Source organism: Anomalospiza imberbis, chromosome 16 (assembly GCF_031753505.1).
Source record: "Anomalospiza imberbis isolate Cuckoo-Finch-1a 21T00152 chromosome 16, ASM3175350v1, whole genome shotgun sequence".
In the NCBI taxonomy this organism is placed as follows: domain Eukaryota; kingdom Metazoa; phylum Chordata; class Aves; order Passeriformes; family Viduidae; genus Anomalospiza; species Anomalospiza imberbis.
Window position 1 is genome coordinate 14,193,750 of NC_089696.1, and position 21,920 is coordinate 14,215,669.

General features: G+C 47.9%; 2 protein-coding genes across 3 annotated transcripts; one reads left to right on the top strand and one right to left on the bottom strand.

Annotated features, from left to right (window-relative positions):
* Nucleotides 1-1,331: 1,331 nt before the first annotated feature.
* COPS3 (COP9 signalosome subunit 3) lies at nt 1,332-12,211 on the bottom strand. Of its 2 annotated transcripts, XM_068207205.1 has the most exons (12): nt 12,104-12,211; nt 9,216-9,345; nt 8,238-8,350; nt 8,085-8,134; nt 7,147-7,239; nt 6,242-6,421; nt 5,159-5,299; nt 3,966-4,139; nt 3,051-3,137; nt 2,645-2,758; nt 1,988-2,068; nt 1,332-1,669 (listed from the first exon to the last, which is right to left on the bottom strand). In XM_068207205.1, the coding sequence occupies exons 1-12, from the start codon at nt 12,156-12,158 to the stop codon at nt 1,616-1,618; spliced, it is 1,272 nt and encodes a 423-aa protein (XP_068063306.1). In that variant the 5' UTR covers nt 12,159-12,211; the 3' UTR covers nt 1,332-1,615. The 2 variants fall into 2 exon arrangements, with proteins under 2 accessions (XP_068063306.1, XP_068063307.1); XM_068207206.1 differs by lacking the exons at nt 8,238-8,350; nt 9,216-9,345; nt 12,104-12,211 and having other exon boundaries at nt 7,147-7,307; nt 8,085-8,113.
* A 2,586-nt stretch (nt 12,212-14,797) lies between these two features.
* On the top strand, nt 14,798-21,671 carry NT5M (5',3'-nucleotidase, mitochondrial). The gene is made up of 5 exons (XM_068207192.1): nt 14,798-15,126; nt 17,778-17,878; nt 18,242-18,302; nt 18,632-18,746; nt 18,914-21,671. Exons 1-5 carry the CDS (start codon nt 14,863-14,865, stop codon nt 19,069-19,071), a joined length of 699 nt encoding a protein of 232 aa, XP_068063293.1. The 5' UTR covers nt 14,798-14,862; the 3' UTR covers nt 19,072-21,671.
* The last annotated feature ends 249 nt before the right edge of the window (nt 21,672-21,920 follow it).

The window sequence follows — 21,920 nt, forward strand, 5'->3', positions numbered from 1 at the left end:
ATGAGCCTAAAAACCTTCAAAATCATAGATCTCTTCTAGTTACAAGACTTGTGAGTTATGAAAAACCCCAAGATTTTCCTTGAAGATCAGATATAAAAGTTGTCCCAATGGAATTCTCTCAGGCAGGAAGTGATGAGCTACTCACACTGTGGACCTCCACTGTGTTCACTACTAAACTGCTATTTTATACTTCTAAAAAACATCCTCCACCACCAACCACAACCTGGGACACCTCTCCTCACCAGAAGGCAGCTCCTGCTGCCACAGAGGCTCTGCTAGACTTGCAACACCGCTTTTAAGTGAAAGCCCCAGCACTTCTCTATCAGCACTGGAAGCACAAATGGAATATTTTCAACCACAGGTGACCTCAAAACATACAAACTTCACACAGCAAGAGCCAGGAATGCTCAGCTCCCGCCTGGAAAAAAGCTGGCGGGGCAGCAGGAGCAAGCAGCTCCTGGTCAGGTGTTTCAGTAGGAAGCAGTGGCTGTTGAGCTTCTTGTTTTCTGACTTGATGACAGGTTTATTTCTGCCTGACAGGAAGGTGTTTGAACAGTGAGAATCTTCAGATACACGAGAATGACAGAAAATTAAACAGCCTGTTGATTTAAGGGGTGAAGCACTTTAAAGAATCCAATAACAAAGTTTTAAAGTTTAAAATAGTAAATTAAAAACCAGGTACCATTCCAACACATTATATCTGAATAAAATCCTGCATTTTGAGAGCTGTATAGAATTCTGTTTATGTTCCATACAGAAATACTGCTTTCCACCAAAGAAACTATCAGTCTGTTGAATACCTTCATGCCAGTTGCACAGGAACAAACATTTAAATTTCTTTCAGTGTAAACAACTTCCTATCTAGAATCCTCCAGCACACCAATGTTTTCCAAATATCCTTGTGTTTAGGTCTAATAAGTTTCATCAAAGAGCAAATAATATTAGCAGATATTTTGCAACAGAAACTTAAAATCATAAAGAGCTGTCACGTATGTTTTCCTTATATGAGTCTTACTTTGCAGCAAACTTCCTTACAAGGACAAGTTGATATCCTCATCCTTTTGGGAAGAACAGTTCTTATTTCCTCATTTAACAGACAGCACCAGCTACACTGGGCATATGCAAATTCCCTACATTATGATTTGCTTGAACTCCACCCCTCTGCCCCCACCACACATATAATAAAAATCTGCACTTTGAGCCAACTTTAAATACAGAATAATGAACCAATAATTATAAGTGAACCAACACTAGTTTGTATTCTTCCCTGAATAACACTTTCTTTTGCAGAAGAGAAGGACTGCTACAGAAACACGGCAACATTCAAACCCTTTAAACAAAAGGTAGATTATTTAATGCATTAACAATGTTAATCTGAAGATAAATAAATCCACAACAGACTTTCAAGTTTCTTTTGAGATTTCCTTTTTCTTTGCAGAGAATACTTCTGATATTATACAGTACTGAGAGGGTGTTCTTTTATTTTCTTAATGTCCAGGTGAAAAGCAAAGCTCAGTTCTCTCTGCTCTCTTTGTGGAACTCCTCAATGCCCTGTTCCAGGTGTGATTCTTTCATAAGCTTTTACTTGAAAGCGGAGTGGTGAGCAACATTAATTTCAAGAATAACTGGATGGTTTGGTCCCTGAGTCATCTTCTTGAGAGCCCATACTCTGAAAGGGAGAGAGTTAGTTCTGTTCAGAAACAGGTCTGCAGGCTTGAGAATGACATTTCTTTGAAGTGAGCAGGGAGGAAAATAAAGTGCCTATGAAATAACATGCACTTAATTTTCTGGTTGAAATCACTGCAGGATTAATTAGGGAAAAGCACCTTCAAAATTAATAAATTATTTTTACAATGTGTCATGATGTTTATGCACATATTATTAATAATGTATAATAACAACACTGTAAATACTGACATTCAGTACAACACACTCGCTGCACCGAATGAATCTCTTACATACTCTGACAAGACATTAAATCCATTACCTTCTGCACAAACTGAGGGTTCACAGTGATCTCTTGATCCATGGCTTTCAGTCGTTCATCAAGCTCTATACATTTCAGCATCTTAAAAATAGGCATGAAATTGATTACTTTGTCCAGCTTGTACCTGATCTTCCCCACATTTCACAGCTGTGCCATGTAGAACAAATAACTTTTGCCACCACTAAAGTTCCACATCAAAATGTTCTCATCCCTCACCTCCCAAACAAAAGTGCCAGACCATTTTTTATTCCTTTCGTTTGATCCGTGTCTTCCTAATAGCCCTTTTTAAGGCCACTGATAGCCAGTCCCCTGAGGCTCAACCACCTTAACCTACAGGCAGGTTATTGAGAGCCAATGGAAGTGATCCTTCAAGTTTAAAACTCTAAAAACAATCTTTCTAATCCATTCAAGGATCTTCCCATCACCAACAGCAAGCAGTCAGTCTCCTGAAACAGCTCAAGCTGTGCAGGACAAAACAGGGAATACACTGAGAGAGAGTATTAATCTAAAACCCATGAAAATACTGTGAAATAGTAATACAGTGATTTACAGTCCTCACTCTCTGTATCTAAGTTACTACACTGGCTTCTGCCAGCACCTCTCTGATTACAGTCTAAGGTTCTTTGCTAAGAATTCCAAAAGCAGTAAAAGATTTACCTCCTGATCAATGTTATGAAGCATAGCTGGATTGTTATATTTTTCAGGATTATCATGGAAACAGACCATACCATCTTTCTGATTAATACTTGCAAAGATTTCACCATCTTCTATCTGAAATGACAGAGGGTTTAATAGAAGTTATCACCAAGAACAGAATTTCAGGTAACTACAACACACAGACTCTTTGTGGAATTGTCTTTAACTTGGTTGCTTTTATTTCCCACAGCTTCCCCAAAACACGATTCATGCCTTATCTTACAATCTTTTTAGATTTTTTGAGAACAGTCTTAACACCACAGCAGACTGGCAGCATTTCCTCCACCCTGAAGAAGAGCTGCTCAGGATGTGTACTGCCAACCCAAACACTAATTTTGGGATAGCTTCCCCAAGTCAGAGGTCTTACCATGTGGAGGACGTATTTTTCTGCTTCTTGGGGCCCCGACAGCTGCACTCGACTTGCCATGTCTTGTAATGACAATGTTAAAAACGTCTGAAATTTAGAAAGTTTTGAAGTGTTAAAACTGGATGTCAAGGATTTTCTTGTTGATGCTTCATGGCCTATGTAACCTGATTGTGGAAGTCTGATGGGAAGGAACAAGTGGAACACACAATTATTGAAGAGTGAGAGTGAGTCAGTTCTTCCTCCAGACATTAGTTACACTGAGCACGTGGGGATCATTACTCATTCCTGCAATTTCATTCTACACCAGACAGTCCTGACCATGTCCAACCTCTTTCTCTCACCTTTTTACACAAAAAAAAGTGACACTCCGCCCCTTGAATTTCCTTCAAGAGATGCATATACTAAGCTCCTTATGAGATTTTTTCTACTGCAACAAATATGGTTTGAGCTTGCAAAAAAACCTGCTTTCCCCAATTACCTTTCAGGATTAATCTGATCTCTCAGCTGAAGGAGCAAATCACTTCAGTGCTTCTGTTTTTCCTTTTATTTCAGACACTTACAAAATCTCTCCTATTTACTCCCTCCTTTCTAATGAAGTGGCCTGTAAAGTTCAGTTTTCTTATTTTTTGAATAGGGATCAAGGTCACTGGATTGCAGCACTCACTTTTTTGATTACCTATGAAAACCCCACGGGCAAACACCTCTGACAGACAGATTGAATCACCTTTTAAATAATGCATAAGCAGCCAACTGATTTGTTTTCCTGTACAGAGCATTCTAGTCTCCTTTGTTTCAGACACAAATGTCAGCTTAAGTAATTTCTCTGCCACGTTACTATGTTATAATTTAGCTCTAAATTGAATATATTTCAGAAATACACTCTCACAGGGGAAAACTGTTCACAGTTTCTCTTACCTTGGTTAGCCTCTGAATATTCTTTTTGTAGAGAGATGACAAGCATTGCTTAACCAGCCCCATATTGTTATCTCTTGTGAAAGTTTCACTGTGTTTGTTCACCAGATTTCGAAGCTCCGAGGGTTTATTGGTTGAATAAACTTGTGCTAATTCATGGTAAGCATTGCTAAGAGGCTGCAATTAGAAAAATGAGAACCCTTCTTGAAGAACAGAGTGTTCACCCAGCCTCACAAAACCTATTCAGTGCTCCAACATTAGAAGCCATGCAGGCATTGAAGTAAATCTAAGCAGCTTGGGCATTTCTCATAAAAAAGACAGAGTGCCTATACATGGCTTTATGGCAATGACAGACCCTCACACACTAAAATCTGTATTACTGCAGTGTAACATTTAATAAACATCATTCCAGGACTTCTGTGTGACAGCTTTACTTACAGCAGTGTGAAACAACTCTCTCAACTGACCAGCTGAGGTAAGTATTGCCTCTGTCCTCTAAGACATCCATCCTTGACCACTTCAGGTCACAGCATCGACAGCAGAGACTCAGAGGGTGAAACCAGTTCACCTAAACTACCTTAAAATGTTTTCAGCTTTTTTTTATTAGTCTCTGAAGTTAGAAGAATTTTGGAACTCTCTAGAATTTTGGTCGTAAATCAACAAACTCGGTGTTAAATAAGAACTAACTTTAGAAGTGTGTTACTTCGGATCAGAACTGTCTCAGTAGCAGTTTTGTCTCCCACCCTACACCTCCTAATCCAAATGCTTACGGACTCCAAGCTCACAGTTTTTTCAGAAGCTTTTATTCTTTAAAAAGCTGGGGTTTGGGAATAAACTGTTTAGCATTTTGTGCTTCAATCAGATGAAGTTACAGGTCAAATCTTTTCATAATGACACTGCAGCTTGAAAGTCAATTGAAATCTAAGTATTTTTTAAATTTTAACATAAAAAGCTATAAAGGAATGTGCAGTATCAGTGAAAGGAATACTGATTAGTACTATTCAACACTGAATTTTTCCCAGATTTTAAAAACCTGTATCACTGACATCATACAATCATAGAATGGTTTGGGTTGAAGGAACCTTCAAGTTCATCTTACTCCAAACCCCTGCCATGGACAGGGACACTTTCCACTGTTACACATTTACAAATTCAGATTTGTTGATCTTTTATTTAGATGCATTTGCAATACTTACCTTAATGAATCTACCAACTATCTGGGAAGTGTATTTTGGTAGCTGCTGAACTTTACCAAGCAGTATCAAAGAAACTAGGATATACTTTTTATATGATTCCAACATAATATGACTGACTGCCATGGCTGGAGTAGTTATTGCCTAAGCAAGAGAGAAAGAAATGGAACAGAAATTTAGTCTGCTTACTGGTAGATCCTGGTAGTTACTGCATTAATAAAAAACTCAATTGCAAGCTGCATGGAGAAAGGATACAGTGACATATGAAATTCTCCTTTGAGTGCTGAAGCTTAACTAACTTCTGTCAAAATTAATTATCCAGATATATGCAAAAGAAAGGAAATTTTATACAAGCTACTCAAAACATATCACATTACAGTGGTGCCTGTCTTAAAATAGATCTGCTCAGATAGAATCAAAACTTCCTTCCTTGGAATATATCTAAAGTTGTACCAGAAATCACCTGTAGCTACCCGTGAACCTGGATTTACACAGACCCTCAAAGAGGTTTTATAAAGCTATTACATTGTCAGAGGTCTGCAGAATAGGGAAAAAGGATTTTAGTTCACTATGATACTGGAACGACTCAAGAGCTGACCCTCATTTACCAAAAAAAAAAAAAATGCTGCACCAATTTGTTTTGCACATTTCACAGCATTTCCCTCATACACAAGATTTTCCTAATTTTACTATTTTTATTTCCTTCCCAGACAAAGCAAAACCAGCAAATACTATAACAGCATTGAAGAAGTATCACTCCTCTCATAAAAGTAGCAAAGGCCTTATTTTTTAAGGACTATTTTTTAAGGACATGCAACCATGTGTCAGCCCATAACCTGTTTCTGTGCTGCAGTTTCAAGCAGGCAGCTGAAAAATATTTATATTGAGATAAATTTAACATCACTCTTTGAGCTGCACAGCTTTATGGTGCAATAAGGCTGTGAGAGACTTTGTTAAAGGAAAACACCTCCAAAGACAGCCTTCTTGTGCCAGTTCAAAGGTGCTGTGTTTTCTCAGCACTATTACACATCTACTTCTGACTTTCCAGACATCACACTTCAGACTTACGGCTTCATTTCAAGTTACCTGTTCATAAAAGTAGAGTGCTCTTTCAAAGTTCTTTAGCCCAGTGTATATCATCCCACCATAGTAGTAGTAACATAAAAAGTGCTTCGCATCATATGCCCCATTCTCTTTACAAATATCCATCATGTCCACATCTAGATACGGGAGGGCAGGTTTAAAGCATTTTGCTAACAAACAGAGCTACAAGAAAATAAATCAAGTTTTCATAAATTAGCCATTTCCATTCAAGTTTCCATGAGAAGGAATTGAAATTAAATTAGTTAGTACTACTGCATAAATATCACTCTCCCACGAGTTAAAAAACAGAGCATGTCAGTAGTGGAATAACACAAGTTGAAAATCTTTAACACAGATATGAACTGTTATAAAATTGTCTGACTCCTAAAGAAATTAAACTCTGACAAAGCTGTTTGAAACTCCAGGACTGCCAGACTACTGTGCTGGCAGCACTAAATATTGCTCTGAACATTCCTGTCCAACCCTAAATCCCAGGAGCCAAGAATGAGACAGAAATACAAATCCAGGCCAAAGACACCAAGACAAACATGTCTTTTGTCAGACTTGAGCAGACAGTAGCTGGATATTACACTGATACCACCCAAGATAAGTTCAGCGTGACTTTCAGCCCAGAGAGAAGGGATGTCAAAGGACTTTTGAAGTCATCAACAAAACCAAAGATCTGAGGACATGCACTGAACATTTAAAATTAATGCTTAATCTGTATATCAGATTTGGATTTTACTTCAGTACATCATATTATTTAATACTGGGAAAAAAACAAACCAAACAAAAATCCAGTTGAAAATCCATTCGTACGCTGAAATGTGCAAACATGCATTTCCTTGAAGTTTTATAGATATTTTATAAGCTTTTATTCTTACAAAAAGCCCTTGTGATCCCCTTACCTGGCAGAGATCTGCGTGTATTGAGGTCAGCTGGTTTGTGTTCATCTGCATCTTGTCTATGGCTTGTCTGAGAATGCTAATTCCTCGCAGGGGCTGTCAGAAATTACATCTCTTTCAGATAATTTCTCATAGATGGCAGCACATTGGATCTTATGTTGACACTTACAAATGAAAAATAACACTAATTGACAGGTTCCATTAAGTAATAGTTAACTTGAGGTTCCCTTTTTGTAGGATATCGCAGTCTCTTGGAAAATAAAATTAACCTTGGCTATCCAATTTCTCCTGATAAAGTCCTCAGTTCTGCTCCACAAAGCCAATCTCACCAGGAACACAGTAATCTGTATCAATAAAAAACCTTCCTTGACTCCATGAATCCATCCAAACTCCCAACAAATACTACAGACTAGGTTCTCACTTCACGCTACCTAGAAGTAGAGATCAATCTGGTCTGTCTCAGGCTAGACTTCACCAAAGTGGCCTGGAAAAGTCAGGATTTTAGCAACAAAACCACTGGCCAAGTATCTGTTAATCAAGTTTCCTGCATATTTTAAGGCATTTCATTAAGAACATTATGTAACACCAGTGAGAGTAACACTGAAACTAAAATCAATGACTCAGCAGTGCTAATAACCCTTGCAGCTCCCTCCTCTACTCATGCATTGTGTGAAGAACACTCATGGTACTACAGATCTCCTATTTTGTGTGGGAGAACATATTTTTAGGTGACTTTTCTCCCCCAAAAATTATCTTCCTTAGGTTTTCCTTGGAGAAATCTTAGAATTTTGAATTTGGTTCATTACCTTTCAGAAAACTTAACATTTAGAGAGCTGCATAGAACGTTAGTGGCAAATCTTTATGGAGTAAGAGGCTGGTAACACCCCCTTTTAAGCCTTGGGTATGGAGTAACCCATTTGTACTAGATGGTACTTGCTCACCTGTTTTCTCTCCACAAGGGCATTTGTTAACTGGTGGCACAGGCCAGCAACTAGACACAGTAAAAAACAAACAAGAAAAACACCTCAGTGAAAAAAATCAGTATTACCAAACTATCCAAAAATATATCAAGTCTGAAATTAGGCTTAACTTACAAGTGTCTGTTGCATATCTAATGTGTTCTCCATTGCAAGTGCTGATAAAAAGCTGCACCTGTGAGAATAACGTTTCGAAGTCAGGGATGCTGGGCATAGAAAACTTCACAAACCTGAAACAAAGAAACAAAAGGTTTAGCATTTATTGCTTGGAGGTTCATAAAAAAAGATTCATTTTCATTGTGAAGTCTCTGCATGTAGATGCTTGCAAACAAATCCTAAGTGCTTATAAGACACAGCATAGGATTTCTCCAGTAGTTGCACAACATCTGAAAACACCTTTTAATGCACAACATAATTATCAATTTAGTGCAAACTACAGTGGCAAAGACAATTTTCAGTATTATCAGTATTTTGTTTTGAAAGAGTAGTAGAGCAAGTGCTAGAATTCTGATCTTTCCCTTAAGAGAATTTTAAAATAGCAGTGAAACCTGCAGATAGTTCACTGGACGTCAGATACAGCCAGTTGGAACTAAATATCTTCACCTTAGTTCAGCATCCCCAAGGCAACTCAATTTTATCTTAAACTCCAGACAGCAGCAAGAGCCCCGGTGCTGTCTACAGACAAACATTCAAGACCCATGATAAAAGCTTGTTTCTGACTGGAATAAAACATCTTGCTCCATGCTTACATTTCAGTGAAAATATGCCCTGAAAATAAAGTTTTAAAAGCTCATTCTACATATTTTTTCTGAACGCATATGGAAAAACACTTATCATGGAATCCCAGAATGGTTTGGGTTGGAATGGACCTCAGAGTCCATCCAGTTCCAATCCCTGTCATGGGCAGGGACACCTCCCAATATCCCAGGCTGCTCCAAGCTCTGTCCAAGCTGGCCTTGGACACTCCCAGGGATGGGGCAGGCACAGCTTCTCCAGGCAACTTGTGCCAGTGCCAGAACAAAAAGCTTTGCTTGTCTGACAGTTCAGCCCATTGCCTGAAGTTTTAGTATTTACTTAAAAGCAAGCAACACTTACAAGACAGCAAGAACGCCTAGTGAGTGTTCCTGCACATCCAGGGCACCAAGCACTGTATCCAGATGGGAAAGATTTTTTGCTAGCAGCTCTCCACTTTTATTGATCAGTTCACAAAGCTGGGTCATTTGCCCTGAAAAATAAAAAACGTTGTTGTCAAAGCCTAATTAGAGTACTTTCACCCATTCCCACACCTCCCTGCTTCCTCATGTAACAGAGGAAATAATAGTATCACCCCAAGTTTTAATTTTCTTTAATAAAACAAGCATTAATTTTCTGCCCACCATATTTTTTTAATATAAAATAAATACCAGAGCTTGTTCCTGGCTAGTCCTCAAGCACTACCCAACTTTCAGGTCTGCTCATAAGCATTTTTTTTTGAAGTAGACATTAAAGTTACAATTAAGTACCTACAACAAAAGTATTTAAAAACCTGTCCTAAAATTTACTTTGTACAATTAACACTACAATGTTATTCTATATGCTGTGTGCTATGTGCACAGCATGAAAAGTGACTACTTTGAATGAGGAAGGTATGGCAAGCCCCAAAACCCTTATAAAAGAAAGCAGATCCATTCCCATGCGCTGCTTTCAAACTCTTCCTCCCCAGCAATTAACTGAATGAATTCAAACTACGTCCTTCTGAAGCAGAGTATTGTTTCAATGTTCAATCCTTGCAGATTAGAGAGAAATTACAGAGGTTCTCTCACCCTTAACAAAAGTCTCCATAAAATGAGGAATAGTTCCTCCATTCACAGAGATTTACACTACCCTCAGGTCTCTGGTCTTTTCTTTGAGAAAGGAAAAGCAGGGAAATTCTAGCAATTAAATGTTAGTTTTGTAGTGACAGAGGGAGCAGAATTCCAAATGGGAGACCAGAGCCCAGAACCATTCTCCTCCATATGGAATTTAAAAAAGACATAAGCATGGGAAGGAATGGGGCTTGTAAAACTCTGTGCTTTGATCATGGTGCTCAGGCACTGCAAAACCCTAGTTCTGCTGTCCTCCCTATTCCAGAAATCCACCCCTTCTACAAAACAAAATAAAGTAAACCCCAAAATGACTCTGAGCAAACTGGTCTAGTGGAGTGTGCCCCTGTCCATGGCAAGGGTTGGAAAGAGATGGCCCTTAAGGTTTCTTCCAACCCAAACCATTCTGGGATTCTGTGATCTACCCCTCTACCCACACACGTACACCAAACAATTTACAGTCTAAGCAGAAATTCCAGTACCAGGCCCAACTAAATGTCCCTTTCTGTCACCTCCCAGGTGGCCAAATGCCAGCCAGGAACCAGCACAAGTACACACACATTGCTCCTGAGTGCTCTCACGTCCAGCTGTTGGCTCTGGATTTGCTTTCACAGAATCCCAGAAGGGTCTGGGTTGGAAGGAACTTCAAAGATCATCTCATTCCATCCTCTGCCACGGCAGGGACACCTCCCACTATCCCAGGTTGCCCCAAGCTCTGTCCAGCCTGGCCATGGACACTTGCAGGGATCCAGGGGCTGCCACCGCTGCTCTGGCAGTTCTGTGCCAGGGCCTGCCCACCCTCACAGGGAAGAATTCTTTCCTAATATTCAGTCTAACCCTACTCTCTGATTATTATGAAGCCATTCCCCCTTTCCTAGCCCTCCAAGCCCTTATAAATAGTCTCTCCTCATCTTTCCTGTAGCTCCCTCCAGATCCTGGAAGGCCACAATTTTTCCAGAGCCTTCTCTTTTTTCCAGGCTGAACAATCCAGATTCTCACAGCCTTTCCTCAAAGCTCCATCCCTCCAATCATCTTAGTGGCCTCATCTGGACTTGCTCCAACAAGTCCATGCCCTTACTGTGCTGGGGACTTTCTCACAGGGAACATCTCCCTGGCTCATCCCTAATGGGGGAGCTTCCATAAAGCCAACCAGTCTCCCCTTGAGCCTTCTGCATCCCCAAAACTCTGTGACAGAAACTTCTCCAGCTCAGCTCCAGGAGTACAAAGATCTGTACTGGATCTGTACTGTACATCTGGTTTGCACCCACACCCTGCAGGTATAAATTGTCTCTAAAGCAGAAATACTTTGTATTTATTATGTGAAACCGGAGTAGGAGAAAGCTGGAGCTCAACCCAAGAACTGCAATGTATAAAACACCCGAGGCCATGGTGGGAAACATCAATTTTTGATCAGCTTCTGGGAGGAAACATCCCAGGCAGAGACCAGTCAGAAGACATTTCACAGAGCATCAACACACAGGGAAAGTTCAAGAACCAGGAAACGCTGCGCCCACACAGAGTAAAATTAGGAGTTTGGCAGTAACACTGAGGAATTCTAACTGTGATTATTAAAACCCTTTGTGGACACGTGGGTACAGTGTCAGATCTGTCACACAGTTCCGTGGTGGGGCGGGACTCTCTGTCCATGCTCTGCTTGCAAACGTAGAGAACGGACACTTGGACAATTCAGAAAAACATTTTAAACCACACTTATCACAACCAGTCTGTTCATTAGGGAGGTGACAGGCTGGGCCGCACAATCCCATTTAAAGCCCTAGCGATGCTCGCTCCTCCCCCTGTTTTAAAGGCTCAGATTTTGGCAGGATCACCGGTGCGGGCTCCGCTACCGAAACCACCCCCTGGGAGAGCTCCGTGAGAGCACCGCCGGCCCTTCGTGCCCTGCCACACCGCCAGGATCCTTCCGGAGCTGTCCCGAACTAACCCCGGCACGGCCCCCGCCGCCCCGGGGGTGCAGCAGCCCGGACCCGCGCCTGAGGCAGCGCCGTGCGAGCGGGCAGGCCCCGGCCCGCCGCGCCGTCACCCGCGCGGTTTGACGAGCTCCTTCGGTCTTCGCCGTCCTCCCTCGGCCCCGCGGGCCCGCCCCGTCCTCCCGGTGCCCCCGGCCGGCCCCGTCCCCCTCACCCTGGGCCGAGAGCTGCCGGACGCTGTTGACGAACTGCTCCAGGGCCGACGCCATCTTGGCGGCTCGCGCCGCGGCCGCGCGCGCCGAGGGGCGGGGCGGGCCGGGGGGGGGGGAGCGGCGCGCGCCGGGAGCCGCCGCCCGCCGCCCGCCAATGAGGGCCCGCCGCGGGGGCCGCGCGCCGCCCGCCGCCTCTCGCGAGAGCCGCGGTCGCTGTGGCAACCGCCGGGCCCGCGTCAGGCGCGCGGGAGGGGCCGTGACTCAGCAGCGCCGGGGGGGGGGCGCGGCGGTGACGTCATGGCGCGTCAGCAGTCGGCGACACGCGGCCTGTCGCGACGGCGGGGACCGCCGCCACACGCGGGCCCCGCGGCGAGCGGGCCCTCGCCGACACGGGTGGCCGGGAGGTGAAGCCCAGCCGAATGGCCGCGCTGCACCAGCAGAGGTTTAATCCCTTTCGTCCCCTCGGCCCGGGGCCGCAGGGGCGGGCTGGTTGCGTGGAATGTTCGCTCTGGTATCAGGGAGTGGGGTTTGAATCCCTCAGGTTAACCCATGGATCTGTGCTTGCCATCCCTCGGGAGCTGCAGCGGCGTGTCCCGGAGCTGTTGCAGGCAGGGAATGTGTTCAGTATTCATGAAGGTGATGGAAGCCTGAGTGGAGATCACAGAATCGTAAAATGTCCAGAGCTGCAAGGGACCCACAGGGATCCTCCGGTCAGGCTCCTGGCCCTGCGCAGGACAAGCCCGAAATCCCACCCTGTGCCTGAGAGCTCCAAATGCTCCCTGAACTCTGTCAGGCTCGGTGCCCTGACCACTGCCCTGGGGAGCCATAAATTTCCATGTATTCCCTCCCTGCTTAGTCAGGAACACCCAGCTGTGTTGAAATCGCATTCCTTGCAGGAAGCAAAACGCCTGCGGTGCAAGTGAAAGCAAAACACAGATCTGAACTTCATTCCCCTCCCAGCTGAGATCACCATCGTGTCCAGCCCTTCCTTCCTTCCTTCCTTCCTTCCTTCCTTCCTTCCTTCCTTCCTTCCTTCCTTCCTTCCTTCCTTCCTTCCTTCCTTCCTTCCTTCCTTCCTTCCTTCCTTCCCTTCCTTCCCTTCCTTCCCTTCCTTCCCTTCCTTCCCTTCCTTTCCTTCCTTTCCTTCCTTTCCTTCCTTTCCTTCCTTTCCTTCCTTTCCTTCCTTCCTTCCTTCCTTCCTTCCTTCCTTCCTTCCTTCCTTCCTTCCTTCCTTCCTTCCTTCCTTCCTTCCTTCCTTCCCTGCGTGACCTTCCCCAGGTCACCCGATCCCAACAGCAAATTTGCCCTCCCTATGAAACAAAGAAAATACATTCCACTTGAAAACATTCTGGACTTGAAAAATTAAATATTTTGGAACCTTACAATTGCTGTCGAGCAGAAACTTTAATTTCCCAGCTCAGTGTTTGCCTAATCCTGTCAGAACCACTTGCAGAACTCCCTCTTTTTCATCAGTTTTAACCCCCAAAGTGTTTTTTGAACGGATTTTTGGTGTCTGCTCAGAACACCGAGCCCTTCTTGGTGCAGTGCGTGCCTCTTTGGGGTCCGGGGATTGGCTTTTAAGGGTTCCTGTCACGCGTGGCGACAGAGCTGTCACACGGCGCAAGAACTGTCAGAAACGAGTGCGTTTTATGCAGAAAAATCAGCATTTTACGGGTGTCCCCAGATGTACCCACCGCCTCTGCAGGCAGGGACGGGCATGGGGAGGGAGCGGGCGGGGGACTGGCTATCCCCAAGGCTGGCAGCGAGGGAAACTGAGGCAGGCAGGGGAAGGGCAGCGGGGCTGGGGCAGCCTTAAGGCGGGCGGGCGGCGGAGCCGCCGCGCTGTCGCAGGGCGCTTGTGCCGCTTTAAGGCGGTGCCGGCGCTCCGGGCTCGGCAGGCACCGGGAAGAGGAACTGGGCTTTGCACTGCCGGGTCGGGGCGAGCTCTGCGCCGGCCACCGGCCCCGCTGCCCCCGCTGCCCTCCCGCCGCCGCTCCGCGCTCGCTGCCAGGGAGGGATGGGGCGGGGAGGGGGAGGACGCGCTTGGGGCCAGAACGGGCCTTTGCATCCCCCCCGCGCCCCCCGGCAGCCCCTCCGCTCCCCCTTGCACCCCCCAGCCGCTCCTTCCCTGTGCTGCAAAGGGATGCGCTTGGCAGGGCTGCCCGCTGCCCCGGTGCGTGCTTGAAATAGAGGCACCCCCCCTTTGCTTGGACAGCCCCCCCAGCCCTGCTCTCAGCCCCCTATCCCCTGCCCCAAGCCCTCCATCTGCTTCTTGGAAGCCCCATCGCCTGCTCGAAGCCCCATCCCCTTCCTCAAGCTCCCCAGTCCCTTCCTCAAGCCCCTATCCCCTTCCCTGAGCCCCCTTCCCCTGCTCCAAGGCTCTATCCCCTGTCCCAAGCCCCCATCCCCTTCCTCAAGTCCCCTTCCCCTCCTCCAAGCCCCCATCCCCTTCTCTGAGCCCCCATCCCCTTGTTCACGTCCCCCATCCCTTTCCTTGACCCCCCCAAACCCCCATCCCCTGCCCTGAACCTGCTTCCCTGAGCCTCCCATTCCCTCCCCTGAGCCCCTTTTCCCAAATCCCCCATCCCCTTTCCCCAGATACCCCATCCCTTTTCCCAAATCCCCCATCCCCTTTCCCCAGATACCCCATCCCTTTTCCCAAATCCCCCATCCCCTTTCCCCAGATACCCCATCCCTTTTCCCAAATCCCCCATCCCCTTTCCCCAGATACCCCATCCCTTTCCCCAAATCCCTCTCCACGATGATTTTGCTGAGCAGCTTCCTGCACCTGCGGCCCCGGCGCTGCGGCCCCTTGGCCGGGCTGGGCAGGGGGCTGGGCCCCACAGCGGGGTCCCGCAGGGCTCTGCGGGTGCTGGTGGACATGGACGGGGTGCTGGCCGACTTCGAGGGAGGCTTCCTGAAGAAATTCAGGGCCAGGTACCCCGACAAGCCCTACATTGCCCTGGAGGACCGGAGGGGCTTCTGGGTGTCGGAGCAGTACGGGCGCCTGGGACCCGAGCTGAGTGTGAGTTGTGCTTCCCCCGGCTCCGCGCATGGGCTTGTCCCCCTCAGGGACCCTCTGACCCCCAGGTTGTGAGGCCAGTGCTGGGGAGGGCTGTGGGGGCCACCAAAAAGCTCCCACAGCAACACAGCAGTGGGTTTTCCCCCAGAAATCTGGCTTTTTTTTGTGCATGTCTGTGTCTTAGAATCCTAGATTGGGTTGGGTTGATAAGGACCCTAAAGACCACCTCGTTCCAACCCCCTGCCATGGGGAGGGACATCTTCCACTAAACCAGGCTGACATGATGGGCTTTTTCTCTGCATGCCTGGACAGTGACAGATGCAAGGAAAGGGGGTATTTCAGAACATCTGTCTTGAAATACCCCAGATTGTATACAAGCTGGGTTTTTCTAGCTCTGATTTGGATTGGTACCATTCCTAGATGGATTATTTAGCTCCTCAAGAGCAATGTGAGGGGTGGGATGCAGCAGATCAGTTCAGAACAAACCATGCAATTGATGCTTCGTTTGAGGGCTTACTTAAAATTAAAACAACCCAAGCCCTCCCATGCCAGGAATTATTATATTCAGTTTAATAATTAAAGCTTAAAAGCAGAAGCTCTCTCAATGTTGTAATGTAGCATTCAGCAACAGGCTGACTGCTGTAAAGAGTTGGTTTCTGCCTCTGCAAGTTTGCCATCCCAGTGGATGTCTGTGGTCTCATCCATGGATTGCAGTAGCACTTGCTGAAATGTGTTATGGTAAATAAAAGTGTTCCTGTTGTTAGGAGCATGATGGTTACAGGGAAAGGAGTGGGAATAAGGTCCAGGGCTCTCCCATGGGCAAAGTCCTAAACAACTGGATGAGCTGAAGGAATAAAGTGTCCTTCCTGGCTGGGAGTGGTGAGAGGGAAGTGCAGGCAATCATTTGTGCAGTAAAGCATCTGCTCAAACCCCTGTTTGGCAGGGTTAACACATGATAACATTTTTTTTCTTTCTTGATCGTAACTACTTTGGATGTGTTAAATGAAGTGAGCTCATCTTGTGTCTGCTGTGATCATGTAAAACCACCAAAACCTTGGGCTGAACAAGTAGCAAAACTGGCACTATCTGACCTCAGGGCAGTCCTGGTTTTCCCCGTGGTCTCAGGGCAGGGCTGACGTGAGTAGGAGCTGCTCTGTGGCTACAGACACGTGGGCCATTCCAGTCTCTGACCAGAGAGCACCACTGACCTGCTTCAGGGACCAGAAAATAGGAGCCAAAGAGTCCAATGAGCTGCAGGTCCCAGCTCTGAAAGGGAGAGAGTTCAGCAATGCACAGCGCACAGACCTGGAGGGATGGAGAGCCCTGGACAGGCAGGGAAATTCCTTCTGGGGCTGAGGGGCTGCCCTGGCACGTGGTGGGATTCCCAGCCCGGGGGATTTTTCCATCTGCTGGTCATGGTGCCACAGGGAATTTTTCTGGCTCTGGGAGTGGAGTGGGTCTTTTCCTCAAGCTGAGCTTAGTTCTCCCCTCCTCAAGCTTGATTGCAAAATGCTTTTTGACATAATTGGAAGCGAGATAGCTGTGGAAGTGCTGCTGTGAGAAAACACTTCAGTGCAGTTTGAAGTGCTCTGCTGCATGCGGCTGCATTTCTCAGGCGTCTCTTGTGTAACTACAGACAATATCTTAAAAATAAAACATCACTGCTCCCCAGTCTGAGGCAGAGCAACTGGAGTTTGAATGTTTGCATGGCCCTGTGGCAAACTTTTAGGATGGTTGTTCTTGCCGTGGAGCCTGGAGGCATTTCTGCATCTGCAGCTCCTCAGCTGCACCACAACACTGGGGCTGGGCTGCTTCTGCTTCTTCCCAGCTCTCCTCCCCGAGGACACGGTGTTTGTGCAAAATAATTGCTTTCCTTGGCACCTGACAAGCTGTTAACCTGTTTGAGGCAGTGCAGGGGCTGCTGTTCCTTAAAGCTGTGCTGGACCCATTGCAGGCAGCCCCTGGACTCTGCCCTCACCCCAAGGTTTTGCTCCCTGTGGTCTCCTCTGTGTTCTCCCTGTGCCATACCAGTGCACCCAGGCTGCTGTCCTACATGTTGTGTTTCAAATCCTTGCCTGGAGATGCTCTATTTGCCTGCTAGACCTTGTCCAGGCTTCCCTGAGGAGGAGCATCTGCATTCATCCTGACATGTGGTTCCTCCTGTAATGTACCTTCTCCTGGGACAGCAGCCTGGCTGCTATTTTAAGTGATCTCAAGGACACAAATAGGCCAGACAGCACCTGTGCCTGAACAGCATCATGGTAGAGCAGGGCCACCAGGCCATGTCAGCTGGATCCACGTGGATCCATCCCTTTGGATGGGTTTGGTTTGGATCTGGATAATCTCTGGTGTTTGCCTTTACAGGAAGGTGCAGCTCCCTCTGTGTGTGGGGCTGCAGAGGCAAAACCGAGCCTGGTTTTTTTTTTTTGATTTGTTCCAGAGCATCTCCAATCTGAATTGTGTGGGATGGGTGCAGGTTGGTGGGTGGGGAGCAGTAGCACCCACAGAGGCAGGGGGGTGAGCAGGAGGGACTGGAGCTGGTGGTGCTCCCACTGCTCTCCCTGTCCCATCCTCTGTCCTAGCAAAGGGTGAGGAGGATGCACATGCAGGAAAAATTGCAAGAAGTGCAGTAACTGCTTGGTTTCCCCTCACAGGAGAAAGCCATCAGCATCTGGGAATCCAAGAACTTCTTCATTGAGCTGGACCCACTCCCTGGGGCTGTGGAAGCTGTGAAGCAAATGGCAAATTTGGCAGAGTGAGTATGAACCTGCGTGTGGGGATGGGCAGAGGAGCAGCTGTGTCTTCACATCCACCTCTTGGCAGAAGTGCAGAACAACAGCATTAAAAATAAATATCTCCCAGCCATCAGGGAAGGGAGGGGAGAGAGGGCTTTGACTCCTGGAGCACTCACCTAGAACATCAGCCATGTGCAGCCTCTTCCCTTCAGTCTCTGCTCCCAGCAAAGGCTGTGAAAAGGGGAATATGATTGTGGGATTCTGTGAAATGGGGGATTAATGCCTTAAATCTGTTTATCTGTGTGTGGTGGATGGTTGGCTTTGGGCTGCAGCCTCTTCTGGCCCAGAATGACACCCTGCCCCTGTTTTTCTCCTTGTGGCAGCACTGATGTGTTCATCTGCACGAGCCCAATCAAGAAGTACCGGTACTGCCCTTATGAGAAGGTGAGCAGGCCCAAATCCCAGCTCCCCATCCCATCCATGCTGCCCAGTGAAAGGTGTCTGACCCCTGCATGCCTCTAGCTGTAAAATTTACCTGTTCCATCAATTTGTATGCACTGAGGCTCTTGTCTTAGTCTTTCATCATGACATCAAAAGCTGCTTGGCTTTCAAAGAACTTTTACTCCAGCAGCATCCAAATCCATCCCACTAATGAACTTATTAAGAGAGATATCCTCCCTGTGTGGGGGCCAGGGCTGCTTCCACTCCACCAAGCACCCCCTGCCCCATCCATCAGCCTTCCCTGAGCTCACCAGCCATCTCTTGCCTTCCAGTATGCCTGGGTGGAGAAGCACTTTGGCCCCGAATTTCTTGAGCAGATTGTTTTGACACGAGATAAGACTGTGGTTTCTGCTGATCTGCTTATAGATGACAGACCTGATATAACAGGTAAGGGGTGAGGGTGAAGCAGTGGCTGGAGGCAGCCAGGGAAGGGTGTTGGTCTTTCTGTGCTGTTTGGGTTTTGTAACTTTGGGGTCTTCATGTTGGAGTAAGATCAACTTCAGTGTCTCACAGAGCTGTCCAGACCCAGACCACTGACCTTCCTTCCCTTGCAGGGGCAGAGCAGAACCCCACCTGGGAGCACGTGCTCTTCACTGCCTGCCACAACAAACACCTGCAGCTGAAGCCCCCCAGCCGCCGGCTGCACTCCTGGTCGGACGACTGGAAGGCCATTCTGGACAGCAAACGCCTTCCACCTGGCCAGGCCACCTAAACACCAGCCCCCACGGCCACCTGGGGCTGCAGCCACCTGCCTGTGTCCCTGGGGAGTCCTGCTGAAGGCCAGGATGGACGGACAGACAGACGCTGTCCCTGCTGCAGAGAGGAAGAGGAGGGTGAGCTGAAGCGCCACGGTCACCTGGACTTGAAAAACAGACCCCGGCCCAGCCCTGCCACAAGGGAGCACCAGCAGGATTGTGCCTGTGGACCTGACAGCCTGGCTGGGGGGCATTTCCCACTGGCCTCCTGGGGTCTCTGTGCTGCATCTGCACCCCCCACAGGGCCAGCCCAACGTTCCTGATGGACAAGGTCACCCTCAGCGTGTCACTGCCCTTGCCTGGTGCACTGCATGGCACAGACCAGCTCTCCATCCTCCCCTCCACATTATGGTCAGGGATCATGAGTGTGGTTTGTTTAGTCCTTGCAAGATTTCATCCCAAGGGGCTGCCTCAGGAGATCTTTCCCCTAGCAGTGCCTGGATCTGGGGAGAGGGGTGGCTGGAAGGGCAGAGAGAGCAGGCAGGGGCTGTCCAGGCTGTCCCTGTGTTGGTGGAGAATTGTCACAAGCACATCCATGGATGCTGTTTGCAGCTCTCACATGCTGCAAGGGAAGATGTTGGGGGATGTTGCTGTTAAAGGCTGGGGAGCTGTGCTGGTTTCAGCCAGGGCAGAGTTAATTTTCTTCACAGAAAATAGAGCCCCATACAAGCTGCTGTGAAAAAAAATAACTCTACCCTGGCCAAAACCAGCACGGGAGCCCATGAGAGGTGTCCACGAGCTGTATCACAGGGTAGTTTGTTCTGCTGCTCCGCCACAGTCCCACTCCGGATGTCTGGGGACAGAGCGTGCTGCCAGCCCCACTCGCCTGGCTCTGGGCCCCTGCAGAGAGGTGTTCAGTGCCTGGCTGGTGCAAAGGGGTCTCAGCACACGCAGCTGGACCAGCCCTCTCTGCCAGGGGACAGTGCAGGGGCTGCTGAGCTCTGGGAGCAGCCAGCGCTGCTGGGAAGCTGCAGTTGGCCACCAAAAAGGGAGGGTTTAAACCAAGGGGCAGCTCCAAGAGGGGTGTTTTTAGCATAGCTGTGCCCACAGCCTCTTCCTCCCTTGTTTGTCTCATTTTTGCTTCTCCGAGCCCGCAGCAGTCTGGCCTTGAACTTCAACAACCTGTCTGGCAGGAGAAAGCTGCTGCTGCTGCTGCTCCTGGCCTCAGAGAGACATCCCAGCTGCTGGGAGAGCCTGGCAAACCCTCCCTTGCCTGTGGCACTGGACAGGGCAGCCACAGCCCGGCTGTCCCCAGTGGGAGCTGGTGCTGGGCCACCCCAGGGATGAGCTGGGTATGTCACTGCTGACACCACAGAGGCCTTTTGTGCCCACTGCTGTGTGTGCCCACGCTGTCCAGGATCCCACTGCCCTCCTGGCCCAAGGACTTGCTGGCTGCAGCAGTAAAACTCCCTACTTGGACATGTAACCCCTCAGGCAGAGGTGGCAGCCAGGGCTTGGCCAGGGTTTGCCACCCTGCATCCTGCTCACACCTTTGTTTTGCCTCTCTGCTCTCCTGTGGGCCCCCATCAACGAAAGGACGTGAACTTAAAGCTGCATAACCAACAAATAATGCAATTCAGCAGTGGCAGCCAGACCCCTCCTGTATCCAGGACCTGGAGGGTTCTGGAGTTGGTGCTTTGGAACCTGTGCCTTCCCTGGGTGCTGCAGGGCCAGGGATGGGGCCTGTGTCCACTTGGGGCTTGCCCTGTTTCTTGGGATGGGGGGGAATTTACAAAGTCAGCATGGTTGGCCCAGGGCAGTGGGACTTACATACCACAAGCATCTTTTTTTCTTTCTTTTTTTTTTTTTTTTCATTTTTCTTTCCTCTTTAAACCACTGTGTGCTTCTCTGGGCAGTGGGTTTGGTTTGGAGGGGTCTATTTAGGATGTGCAGCTGCCTGAGGTGCAGCCTCCTGCCAAGAGCTGGCTGGAGGGTTTGCAAGCTGGGAACTGGGACAGTGTGGGAGCACCATGGGCAGCTGCTGCAGCTGCTGAACATCAGGAACCCCTTGGCTCCACCAGACCTCCACCAGCTGTTGGCCCCTCTGTGCAGCCGGGGTGACCTCATGGGGTCCAAGCTGGTTTTTTTTCTAATGGTACCATGTAAATACGAGCTGCCCGAGCTCCCCAGAGCCTTCTCCCTGCTTATTGAGCCAAAATGAGCTTGCACATCTCTCCAGCAGCTGCCCAAACCTGTCATCTTCCCCCGAGGCTGGGGCAGACCCCAGGGATGTAGCTCTCTGGGGCCAGCAGGACTTTTCCCCGTGGTGAGATGTGATGCCAGAGATAGATACACCACACCAAATATACTTGAAAGCAGAGCTGGAGTTTCTCATGCCTGAGGCTCCAGCTCTATGCACAGAGATCCTGAGCTGGTAGCTGCACTGTTTGCTTCCACACTCGGGACCAGGAGGTGACTCCATCACCGACGGATCAGCCGTTCATCGTTCAAGCCTGTCTGTGTCCAGCTGAGATACACAGAGCTTTTGTTTCTGAATGTACATCCATAAACCCGAGGCAAATGAGGAGCACTGCAATAAACACTGGGTTGTTTGACATCCAGCTGCCTAGAAATGGAGTTTGGGGTTTGCAGTTTCCCAGCTGTGGCTCTGTGTGGGGAGGGGGGGGGTGTTTCACCTCCAGGTTTGGGAATGTCCCCTTGTCCAGAAAAACTGGAACCATCCCTGCTGCCCTGGCAGTACCCTCACCCTGTTAGACACAGTCCCTGTGGGCAGAAATAAAGCCAAGGGGTGATTTGGGGTAGAGTTCATCTTCCTAAAGATCTTTTATGATAAATAAAGCTGTGA